General features: G+C 43.2%; 1 protein-coding gene across 1 annotated transcript in view; it reads right to left on the bottom strand.

Annotated features, from left to right (window-relative positions):
- LOC134540850 (importin-4-like) overlaps positions 1-12,070 on the bottom strand; it is a 150,766-nt gene extending 138,696 nt beyond the window's left edge. Inside the window, exon 1 of the mRNA XM_063383847.1 lies at positions 11,857-12,070. Coding sequence (XP_063239917.1) covers positions 11,857-11,910 — 54 coding nt within the window. The 5' untranslated portion in view covers positions 11,911-12,070. The remainder of the gene's footprint in view (positions 1-11,856) is intronic.
- Between the last annotated feature and the right edge of the window lie 435 nt (positions 12,071-12,505).

Genomic DNA, 12,505 nt, shown 5'->3' with positions numbered 1-12,505 from the left:
ATTCGCGCACGTACGTACGTACGTCGTACGTGACGCGGGGCCAGTGGTAGTGCCGGGTGACTTCTCGTCGTGTCTGATCGGTCCCCGGGTGTCCAGCGAGGTCGTGGTTGTGGAAGAACCGAAGGACCGCTTCTCGGGCTTCCGTCGGGACGTAGGTCCTCCAGTCTTCCTGGTGTCCGGGTGTGTGAGTCTGAATCAGGCTGTCTTGCACGCGCCACGCCACATGTCCGGCGGTCGCTTGCTGGCGGCGTCTTGCCGCGTCTATTGACGTTTCCTGTGCTCGACGTACCCGGTCTTGGACGTCGGCCACGGTGTTGGGTGGGTCTTCGTCCCCGTCCGCGTCGGCCGTGATGCGCGCGCATGCCGAGTCGTGCGATGCGTGTCCGTGTGGTGTGTCCGGGGGTAGAATCTCCTCCCAGTCGTCCTCGTCCGTCAGCTCTGTTTGGTCGTCGGGTTCCCGCGACAGTAAGTCGGGGAGCTGGTTCTCCGTGCCGGGAACGTGCTCGATGTCGAAGTCGAACGACTGGAGGAATAGCGCCCATCGTATGAGTTTGCCTTTCCGCCCCTGCATCGTACGCAGCCAGGTGAGGCAGCTGTTGTCCGTCCTCAGTGTGAAGCACTTCCCCTCCAGGTGGGGCCGGTACTTCTTCATGGCCCAGACTACGGCTAGGCACTCTTGCTCGTTGCTGTGGTACCGGCGTTCGGCCGGTCCGAGCTTTGCGCTAGCGTAGTCGATGACCTCGCGGACCCCGTTCGGGTCCGCGTGGAAGAGCACCGCGCCCACACCGAGTGCGCTGGCGTCGGTCTGGAGGTAGAGGCGGCGTCCGGGGTCTACTCGTGTGAGGGTGTGACAGCGAGTGAAGGCGGCTTTTATTTCTTCAAAGGCGCGTTGCGCGGGTTCGCCCCAATGGTACCGTGCCCGTGGTGACAGGAGGTCGGTCAGCGGTGCGATGGTACGGGAGAAGTCGGGAATGTACCCCCTGAGCCAGTTCACTAGGCCGATAAACCGTTGGAGTTGCTTCCTCGTCCGCGGTGGTGCCGCCTCAGCGATCTTGCGCAAGTGAACGGGTTGGGGTCGGTTGCCAGCCGCGCTTACTAGGTGGCCCAGGAATTCGACCTCCTGGGTCCCTATATGACACTTGTGGTGTGCGGCCGTGAGATGGTGTGTGGCTAAGCGTTCTAGGACCAGCGCCAGGTGTCTGGCGTGGTCCTCCCACGTCTCGGAGAAGACGATCACGTCGTCAAAGTACGCGATCGCAAACCGGCCCAGGTACCCCTCCAACACTCGGGTCATCATTCCCTGGAACGTGGCCGGTGCGCACTTTAGCCCAAAAGGCATGGCGCGAAATTGAAACTTCCGCCCGTCTGGTATCGTGAACGCGGTTTTCCCCCTGTCTTCCGCCCGTATGGGCACTTGCCAATACCCAGCCTTCAGGTCGAGCGTACTGAAGACTTTCGCGCGGCCGAGTCCGGCTACGGCGGCGTCGACGCTGATTTGAGGTGGGGGTGAGCTAATCGTGATCGCGTTTAGCGGCCGAAAGTCGACGCAGAAGCGTAGCGAACCGTCTTTCTTTGGGGCTAATACGACGCAAGCATTGTAATGACTGTTGGACGGTTCGACTACCCCGTCGCGAAGCATGTCCGCCACTTGCTCCCGGATGGCCCTCTGCTCCCGGAACCCGTAGCCTCTCGGGGCCTCGTGTACTGGGTTGTCGTGGGTGGTCGGGATGTGGTGTTCGGTGATGGTGGTGCGCTTCAGTGGGTCGGCTACCGCGAAGATGTCCTGCCTTTCTGCCAACACGCGTTCCACTGCTGCTCGGTACTCGTGGGGGACGTTGTGGCGGAACTGGTCTAAGGTTACTTTCTCCCCCTGACTCTCGGGGGTAGTGCCTATGGCGTACACCGTGAGCCGCTCGCGGGTGCCAATGTAAACTCGTCTGGGTTTCATTTCGATCACAGCATCTTGTCTCGCTAACCATGGTTGGCCTAGTACTTTCCGTTCGTGTAAGTCCTCTACCACTAGGGCGGTTACCGTGGTGACGTCGTCCCGAATGCGTACCTCGAGTTCGGCTTGCCCCACTGTCCTTCCCGGTTGCGTGCTGGTTGCTAACCGTAACTCGGCTTGGTGGGGCTGCAGCGCGCCGGGGGGTACCAGGTGGGGGGCCACAAACACGTGGCTCGCGCCCGTGTCTACCAGGGCCGCCGTGGGTTGTCCGTTGACTTCCACGGGGATGCGGAGTAGGCCGTCGCGGGGACGGACTAGCTGGTTTAGTTGCGGTGTGGCTATTTCCGCGGCGGGTGTGGGTTGGCTCGGTTTGCTCGGAGGCGCGGGTTTTACCGCCGTGCCCCCGGGTGGGCGTTTCCCGACGTGTTGGTGACGTGTGGTGTTTGCCGGCGTGGGCAGTCGACATGCCAGTGGCGGGTACCTGCGGGGCAGCCCAACTGGCATCGCGGTAGTGGGGGTTCCTGCTGTGTCGATGACCCATCGGGCCTACCAGGTGGTGGTGCGTCCTCGATGGCTCGTCGCGGGCGGTCGGGTGGGTAGCCCCCTGCTTCCCGGTTCTGGACGCTGGCTATTCTCTGACCCATTGGGCGTCTGGCCAGGTCCCGGTCGGTGTTCGGGGGGTCGTAGTGTCGCAGTCCCCGGATGTTCCGTTCCGTGTCTATGGCTTGTCGGACGTAGTCCTCAACTTCCTCTGCGCGGTAACACCGCATGAACGGTTGCAGTTCATTGTGTAGGAGGGTGGTAATGGTTGCGAGCGCGGTGGCTGGCGCGGCGCCGGGTGCTACTCGATTGAACAGTTGCATTTTCTTGGCCAGAAACTGCTCGACGGGTTCGCCGTCGCGTTGGCGTTCGCCATAGAACTGTGTCGTGCATTGGACCAGTGCGTGTTCCGTGTCAAATCGGCGGTTGAAGGACATGGCAAACTCCTCCCGGGGCATGCCGAAGCGTCCCCAGGTGTTCCACCATTGGCGGGCGGTCCCCTTCAGCTGTTCGCTCGCTCGCCCCGACCACTCATCGGTCGGTATTCCGGACCGTGCCAGTCTGACCTCGCAGTGTGTTAGGAAGTCTCTGGGTACTTCGTGCCCTATTCCGCTGAACTCGGGTAGTGCTAACTTCCCTGTGTAGCACGGGTTGCGTGTATGCATCCCCGTGTTTGGTCCGGTGATTGCGCTTGGTGGTGGGATGTATTTGGGTGCCGGATTGGTCCGCGCACTCGTGAGGCCCATAGTCGGTAGTATGCCTCCCAGTGTGACGTTAGCTTGTGCCTCTGTCTTAAGCGGTGCCCATGACCACGGTAATTGGGTGTGCGGCTCACCGAGTAACGTCTCGCTCCAGGGCTTGCCCCAGGTCTGCTCAGTGACGTTGTCCCGGGTGTTCGCGCATTGGCATGTCCTGTACCACGGCAGTGATCCCGTCAATAGGTCTATTTCCCTTGGTAATAGGCAACGCGTGCACACGAGGTCTGTAGGTGGTGCCTGCATGTTGAGTTGTATGTTGTACGTTCAAGTTCGCCGTCTGTGACGGGCTGTTTGTAGTCTGGGCGCGTGTTGTAGCGCGCGGGTTTGAGATCGGCGGCGGGCAGGTGCCCGGACAGCCGCACAAAGAGGAGGCGAAAACGGTCCGCGCGGAGTGGGGGTATCAGGATGGTTGCCCGAAGCGGAGAGCGTGAAGCGGGGTGACGAGGTGGGGGTAGGTGCCCGGACAGCCGCACAAAGAGGAGGCGAAAACGGTCCGTGCGGAGTGGGGGTGGTGACGTCGCTCCGTTGCTCGCCTCGCCGTGATGACGTGCGGGGGTGGGGGTGGTTGGAGTGTCCTTTGTCCGCTCGCCTCGTCGCGCCGGTCTGTCTGGCCTTCGACCCTTCCTGTGTCCAAAATGGCCGTTTCGTGTCTCCGCTGTCGCCTGTTGGTGAATTTATTTCGAAAATGTCCAGAAGTGAAAGAAAAAAATTTTTCACGTTATTTTCTGCCCCACGCAGCGGGCGCCAAATGCCGTCGTCCGGGGTCTCGGGCTCGAGTCCCGGTGTGGCTCCTAGTGGGAAAAGGCGGTTCTTGATCTGTGTTGTCCGGGTGGGCGCCAGACTAGCTCGTCTCTAGTCGTGAATTTGGGGTCGTGGATGTATGTGCCCCTGCGTGGCCCACTAGGGCCGGCGGCGGTGTTGCGTGAGATGATTTTAAATAAGAGACGTGGAGTTGAGGTGGCGGTGTCGTACCTTTTACTCAGAGGAGCGAGTCGTACACGATACAACACTCTACAGAGGTCCCCGGGGGGTTTTACTTGTTATTCCGTGGCGCCGTATTGTTTGTGTTCCGCGTTACGTGGCCTCGGATGCTGTTATGTCTCAGACGTCTCACTGGGTACGCAGGTAACGTAATTTCGTAACACAAAGGCGGGACACAAAATACACTGAATTAAGGGGGCGCGTACAGGTTACGTGGCACTCGTTACTCGGGTAACGTAAGTTAGCAATACAAAACACGGGATACAAAAATACACTGGATTAAGGGGGCGCGCACAAGTTACGTGGCACTCGTTACTCGGGTAACGTAAGTTAGCAGTACAAAATACGGGATACAAAAATACACTGAATTAAGGGGCGGGCGATTGGAGACGGCCAATCCCGTATGCAAATGTCTCGGCGCGGGTGTTGTGCCCACTGTGGTGAAACACGCACCGCAATTAAGTTTGTCCAAGTTCCCTTGCGGGTTTGTGGTCAGCGCCGTGCGCGTGACCTTAAACAAAGTTCTGTACGTTGCGGGAGACGGCCCGTGCCGTATGCTGAAGAGCAGCCCCGCTGACCAAGTGTGGTACGGGGTGTCCTTAAGTTGATGCGGCCGGATTAGGTCCGGGACCAAAAAAAGGGACCGGGTACTCACGGAGAGGTTAAGTAATAAAAGGGGTTTGGTTAATTAGTGACTATATTTACCGGACGTTACTTTCAATGTAGACAAAGGATGTTGCCTCTCCGTGGGACGTAGGTCCGCCCCGGTCCATGAGCTGCGCTGAACTGCCGAACTGGCATGGCGTCCGAGGGAGGCTCGGCCTCTCTCGCGCCAGGCGTGACCTCATTACGCTAGACTCCAAACGGGTGTGTCTGGAAGAGATTTTATTGTCGCTAAAATCCTCATTTAATGTTTCAGGAGGAATGGGTACGGTTCTTCTCTTGTCTACTCAGGTTTCCGCGGCTTTGTCTTTAATTGCTGTTCGGGTCGCCTGACTCGGGTGGGCCATGGCCAGGGGTGTGTTCCGTTAGCGGGAGCGTATACTGGCGGGTGCAGGTCGGGCTCTGGGGTGGTCGTCGGCCAGACGACGTCAAATTAAACAATCAAATGTTTAATGTATTTAATTTGTATGGATTTCAACAACAAAAAAATTAAAATTGAATAAAAATTTTAAATGTTGCATACTTAAAATCCATACAAAGAAGTTTTAAATCCAACTATAGACATAAACTATAAACTTAACTACCATTTATAACATAAATATTTGCAGCCAAACAGAATTCTATACTCATCAGTTAGAAAAATAAGGAAGCATAAACATGCACTCATCATTAATTTACAAATTTGATGTGCACAACATTTCTTAATTGTGAAACAATATGTAAACCCAACCCAAGCTTTTTTCATCCTTTACAGAAACATCCATTCTATGTAATTTTTTTCAATTACCTTACTCTCTAACACAATTTACCATGGCATTTTAAGTAAATTTGAAAATTTTAATATTTGACCCCATGTATCGGTACATTTAATTGCTTGCCACATATAGAAATTAGAAGAATATCAATTTTTATTTGTTGAAAAATAGACAAACATCTGCCAGAACGCGAAACTTATGATTTTATAAATTTTTCCACTGTCTTATGCTTACTGTAATTTTAAGGCGATTGGTGCATGGAAAATATTACAACGAAACTAATTTAACAGTATGTATTTATTTTTAATCCCATTTAAGTGAAAAATAGAAAGCAGTTATTTTTTAAATAATTTTTTACTAAGTTATGTCCTAAATGTATTTATTTTCTTGCCAAACCAACAGTAAAATGAGAAAACTTAAAGAATGTTAAGTAATTGTAAGTTTAGTTCACATAATGATTGTACAAATAAATAGTTGAACCAAGAAACAGATAAAAAAATTTAATTATTTGTTAAATTTGCAGTTAAGTTTTGAAAATTTCCATGGTTCATTGCTGGTCTATTTTAGAAGATATTTAACAAATGAATTTCAATGAAATTAAAAAGATACTCAAAGACACAAGATTAAGTCATGTATGTACTCTTATATCCTTTTGGTTTTGACAGGTTCAGACTCCAAACACGTACATAGGAGTGATAGTTTTAGCATTGCGTGTAAAGCTTTCATTGCCGAAAAGTATGTCCCCGCGACGTTGTGCAAAGGTTGACACTTCTTGGAACTACGTAGTCAGGCGGAGCTCCGGGCGACTGCTGCAAGGCGGTGGAAGAGGAATGTAGGTTTGGGGCGGGGGAAGGGATGAAGAATGGTGAGAAGGGGGATAGAATGTCCGTGGGAAGAGGCAAGTGGGGGAAGACACGTCGCACCAGACATGGTCACACATTGCAGTTGATGCATCCCTCGCTCACGCAAAGAAATTATGTCCCCGTGGAGAAAAAAATTGTACAGCTAAATTATTTTTACTGGTTACATTATGAATTGAAGTAGAAAACTGATCAACTAAGTCTATTTTTTTTTTTTTTTTTTTACAGAATTTGAAAATAACTACACCCACAAATATTTTGTAATGTAATGAATAATTTATTTTCTAATGCAATAAGCTAATACTTTTCTATACACAATTAATTTCTGTACTCATCTGTGGATTTCCTTGCTGTTGCTAGGACAAAATAAAACTAGTTTAAATATTTCTGACTTCATTTGCATGAGTTATCATTTTAACAATACATAAAAGCTAACCAATTTTTTTTGTATATAAAGGCATGTTCAGAGATTGTGCGTGCGAAGAATCACATTGGCGAGGACTGAAGCCTGGATCGGTGATGCTTGAGGGTGAAGCAGTGTCTCAACGTTTCAAAAGAGCAGTCTTTCGCTAAATCTTTAACCACACACTGTTATGAAGGTTACTTATTAAGTTTTGTAAGCTGTAAATTTAAGTTAGTAAATATGTTTAATGTTACGGAAAATCCATGTCAGAAGCAGGTATACAAAATCTCTAAAGGTGGACTTTCGTAAATTAATAAATGTAATAGGGTTATTCTTTGTCATAGTGTCATGTTACGAAATCATTTTACTGCAACTTAATGTGGAGGGAAGCTTAGACTGAATGGACTAACAGCATCGTCATTTTCAGAAGTTTGCAAACTGAAAACTGTCACATCTTGCCACAATGTAGTGGTTGGAATAGTGAACCCCACAGAGATCAACATAAAATTAATAAGGTAGGGACGAATGCATTTAAGTACCGCAAATACGAAAAGAAGGACCATCTTATGCTTATCTCGGAGCAAGTCCAGATGGAAGAATTGAAAACAACACTATTATAGAAGTTAAATGTGTACCTTTTATTAATAACCTGAAAGTAAAATCACCTGATAAATCTACACGAGAAGCTTCCAAAGTAAAATCCATAGCTGTTGGAACAGAAAAAACACACCCCTTTTTCTATCAGATCCAATGACTAAATAAATATATATTTTAAGAGATAACACTGTTTGCTACATTTATTTTGTGACTTCGATACAGAATTTGTCTATGTTCAATGCGACAACACTTTTAGGAGAAAACATGCTTCAGAGGTTAGCACGGTTTTACTTCAAATCTGTTTTTCTCGAGATTGTTGACCTGAGACATGTTCGTGGACGAGGGTCATATAGCTATGTCTGGCAACTTCCTATCCTTCGCCTTGGCGTGTTTCGTTGGCTTAAATGAAGCTCACAGCGATCTGCGAACTAACGGCGCTGGTAGTAGTTGAACTGTCAATGAACTATCATTGACAGTTTCATAAACATATTATCTATTTACTACAAAAAGAGTGCCTTCGTTCATGAAAGTACAATGTGGGCCGAATCAACCAACCAAAAAAAGATATTTTGCTTCAAAATAGAATGTTTATATTAGGTATAGTAAGTATCCGTTCCTAAATTCTTGCAGGGAATGTTACTATCACATTTGTAAGAAAACAATATTTGCAACCAAAAATTTTAAAATTTTAAAATTAATAAAGACCTTTCGTTCGTACAATATCTAAGGCCACCTAGAAATACATCACCTGTCACACAGAAACAGTCTGGCTAAAACAAAACTTACTTTATTGGAATTAAATCACTAACAGCCAGTTCCAACTGTACAAAAAATACCTTCAAGATGAGTTGGGTAATACACATAAATTTCAACAATGTTGAATGCTTCTTAAATTACTAATTTATTATACAAAATATATTACTATGGGTTAAAAAATATTAGAGTATGCGTATGCATATACATATATACATATATACATACACACATACATACATATAAACACACACATAACAAACAAAGTTTTGTACCTGTTATAAAGTATTAAATCTTTATTGTAACCCGTGAATGTAAATGCTGTGTACAATTTAAAAAATTTCCCTTTGTTTTGCACAATAAATTTGTTATATAACCTTTCTTGTATTGTTTAAACTTCCTACTTGTAAGAAAAAATTTAAACCATAATTTAACATTTTATGGGCTGTCCTATGGTTCTTTATCAGACTAGTTCAAAGAAATATTAATTTTGCTTGGGACAATTTAGTGTTGTAAATTGTTTAGTTATTTTGTTTAATGAAGTGTTCATGAGACACAAAACACTCATTACCTTGTAAACATATGTTTCTCAAAATTGGTATATGATTACTTATATAGAATTAAAAAATTATGATTGACTTTACATGAATTCAGTGGAATTGTCAAATTTCACTCGTATATGAACTGCTAAAGTAACTGTCAAAACTAAATACAACTATTATAGTATGTTAAATGACCTTGCAGAATTAGTGAGTTGAAACATAATATTAATCCAAGAACAGATTAAACACGAAGTACACTTATTTTAAACGACACTTTGCAAAATCCCTGGTTGAAGTACAAACCATTATTTTAACGATTGGTATCAGTCTTAATCCAGTTGGATTTTGTTTCAATGAGAAAAACGTAAAGTTAGCTAGCAAATAAAACTTCAACTGGACTGGATCATGTTATTATATTTGCTACAAAATGGCCACGGTTCAATAGTCATCTCTGTACAATGCAACAGGAAATACAATTAAGTTAATATTGACTCTAATGGCATTAAAATCTTACTCAACTTAACTGAGAACTCTTACTACATACACGGACAACCTCCAGATTTTTAGTTTAGCAGTGTCATATAAATAAAACTTTTTGATTTTTTTTTTGCTGACGATTCACGCTTGGGTTTGGATGCACAGTAGGGAATACGTAATTTTTTAAAAATTATTATTTACGTTCCATTACGTTGCCATATCCAAATGCAAAATCTACAGTTCTTACATGTGGAAAACCACAGGATCGGCAACACTATTAAAGCACAACATGGCGACGGCTGGTACACTATACAGGCCTTCAAAAGATAATTTCTCAACCAGTAGGAATTAAGAAACGCTGTTTTGAGGGTAAATAGAGGAACACCTTTACAATTAGTACTAAAAAGAGTATTTTCAAAATGTTATTACTAATTCATGGAAAAGCCACGCTGTCAGAATTTTACCGGAAAAATCAAGGCAACTGGGAAGAGACCCCTTTCAGCGCTTTCTTGTTCTGGTTCGCTCTGTTGCTAGATATGCACCACAAAACACGAAAGTTTAAAAACAATTTTGTAATGTAGTAAAAAATATTTCAAATATATCAGCATTATTGTATTTTGTAAAGAAAAAATTTGAGTGAGAATTTTGGAAATACATTTTCCTTTTCTATTAAGAGTTGTAATTAAAAGATGCCATCTTAGTTTCAAATGTTTTCGTCAACATTATTTTTTTATCATTCAACATTAACATTAAGTATTTGTACTTTTGAGCACAGCATATCATATTTTGAAATACCTTGTTATTATTAGTGATTGACTGCTAAAGACCGTTTCTCCATTTAAATAATAATTTGAATTTAGCATTGAATTATTCTTTCTTCACATTAACTACAACTGTAATACACACTAATTTATGGTCTTACAAAAATTAACAAACAGCACAATAAATTAAAAAGAAAAAAAAGTATTAAAATGTTTATACATAAAGATGGTGTACAAAATAATATTTTTCATGATAACCTGAGTAGTATAAATCTGGCAACAATGGTTACTCTGTACTTGTAATCTAAGCTCATGAGATAGATTATAGCATTTGTGTTATATTGTTATGTATGCAAGCTGAAAAATATTATTAAAATCTTTAGTCAAGGGACAAAAGTTGTCCACTAAACAATATTGGTACAGTAATACTGATCAGTGGGACTTTTCCATAAAAATAAAACAAAATTTGCAAAAATTAAACTTTTTTAATGCCTATAATTTTTTTTTTGGGCTAGGGGATTGAAATATTTCAAATATCTTACTGGGAGTTAACTGTTTTAAAGATTGGTTAGGTTAAGTTACCAATATCTCGCTACTGATAAGCAGTGCGTATTTCTGGTAGGAAAAAATGTAGGGGAAAGATGTGACATCATTTAAGTTGGCGAATGATGAGAAACTTGAATGACGGAATGAAAGGAATTATAGTAAGTAACATTGGTGAGAATGAACGACTAAATATTGCCGTAAAAAATACACATGAACAATAGTGAGTCTTGGAGTGAAAGTAGTAGTTTTAGAACGACAAGAGTGAAGAAATAAATTTTAAAAATAATATTAACAGAAAAAAAGTGGAATGGAACATCTTGATAATAGGTGTTTTAAGTAGGTATATAATAAGTATTACATAGGAAGTAACCAATTTATTATATATGTGTGGTAATGAGTGATGTGGTTTCGTAAACAATACTAAACCAGGCAGGATTATAGTATATAGGCTAATATATGTAGGTAATTAATTTTCTGCATTATGTTGTATATTAGAAAAGGTAAGACTGTAGTATAAAATACAATAACCAAAAGATGATTTAATAAAAAAAAATTTGTTCTAAACAAGCATGTGAATGTTCCCCGCCCAAAACCACCATATTTCCGCAGTTCTTCCATAAGAATGAAGGGGTGGTTAAGACGTGGATGCCCCCATGTTGATGACATCATCAATATTATGGTATCAGGTTCTAAACTACTCCCTGTTAACTAAATTTGATGGATTGTTTGGTGGGCATTTAAAATTGCTGTCCAGTGTGGATGGTTGGTTAGGTAATGCTGAATACATTTCAAATTGTACTGTAAAAGAATGAGGAATTATGTATTTTAAATGTCGCTGACCTAACCAACAGTCCACATTAATTTACAGTCCTTTTTAATGTTGCTAACCTAACCTAACAAACAAACTATATTTTACAGCATTTCAAACCTTAGTACCTTATCCACCCTAACTTAAATAGGTAACCATTCGTTAGATTTTTGAGAAATTATTCTGTAATACGGTACAATAGCAACTAACTAAAACCTGCGCTTAAATAAAAACTATTATTCTAACACCAAGTGTACATCATCAAAATAAGACTTTAAACACAGAAACTCTTAAAACAATTTTTTCCAAATTTGTAATTCTCTGTCGCACTAATGACGTTATTAAAACATGCGAAGGAAATGAGGTTATTGTAAAAAAATTAAAAAAACTGTAACTTATTAAATATTTTTAAGTCAATTCTTTCCAAGTGACATAACCAAAGAAAATAATATATAAACACGATTTACCTGCTGAATAACTGCAGTGTCAGCCACCAACAATTTCGATAATATCTCTTCCATATTCAGTTTACCAACTAATTCCTGGCAAGTATTTTTTATACACCGATTGTTGATTCATTGGTTTCAAATGACAAGTTTTTTAGTGTGCTAAATACCGGTAAATTTTATTACGCGAAATAACAGATAGGAAAATTTAGTTTGGCATTGTACCAAAGACAATGTTTTGTGTAGAAAAAAAGTTCAACTCTACAATACCAGCCATATTTGTACAGGAACTATTACACTTTATGCCACTCAAAACATATTATTTCTATAATTCTCTAGACTGGTCATAAGCTTTTTTGAATATGCTAATTGATTCATGCATACCTATTTATACGCGAGTATGACTTACAAAAAATTTAGCAATTTATTCATAATGCAAAGTAGTATACAAAATCTATTCTGAACGGTAAACTTGTCATGTTAGGTTTATATATAGTATATAGGAGTAGAGTATGTCCGCATGTCACAAGAAAATCCATATGTAATTAATGGATCGTTTGATTTGCTTGAAAAGACAATTGAAGAGAATGGTTTGACCAACAAACCACACTTAACATTTAACGGTGATGAAACAGGGATTGCACATGACCCAAGCAAAACCAAAGTTGTA

This window comes from Bacillus rossius, chromosome 17 (assembly GCF_032445375.1).
Source record: "Bacillus rossius redtenbacheri isolate Brsri chromosome 17, Brsri_v3, whole genome shotgun sequence".
NCBI lineage: Eukaryota > Metazoa > Arthropoda > Insecta > Phasmatodea > Bacillidae > Bacillus > Bacillus rossius.
The sequence above is the reverse complement of the archived record's forward strand: the minus strand, read 5'-3'. Positions and strand labels throughout refer to the sequence as shown.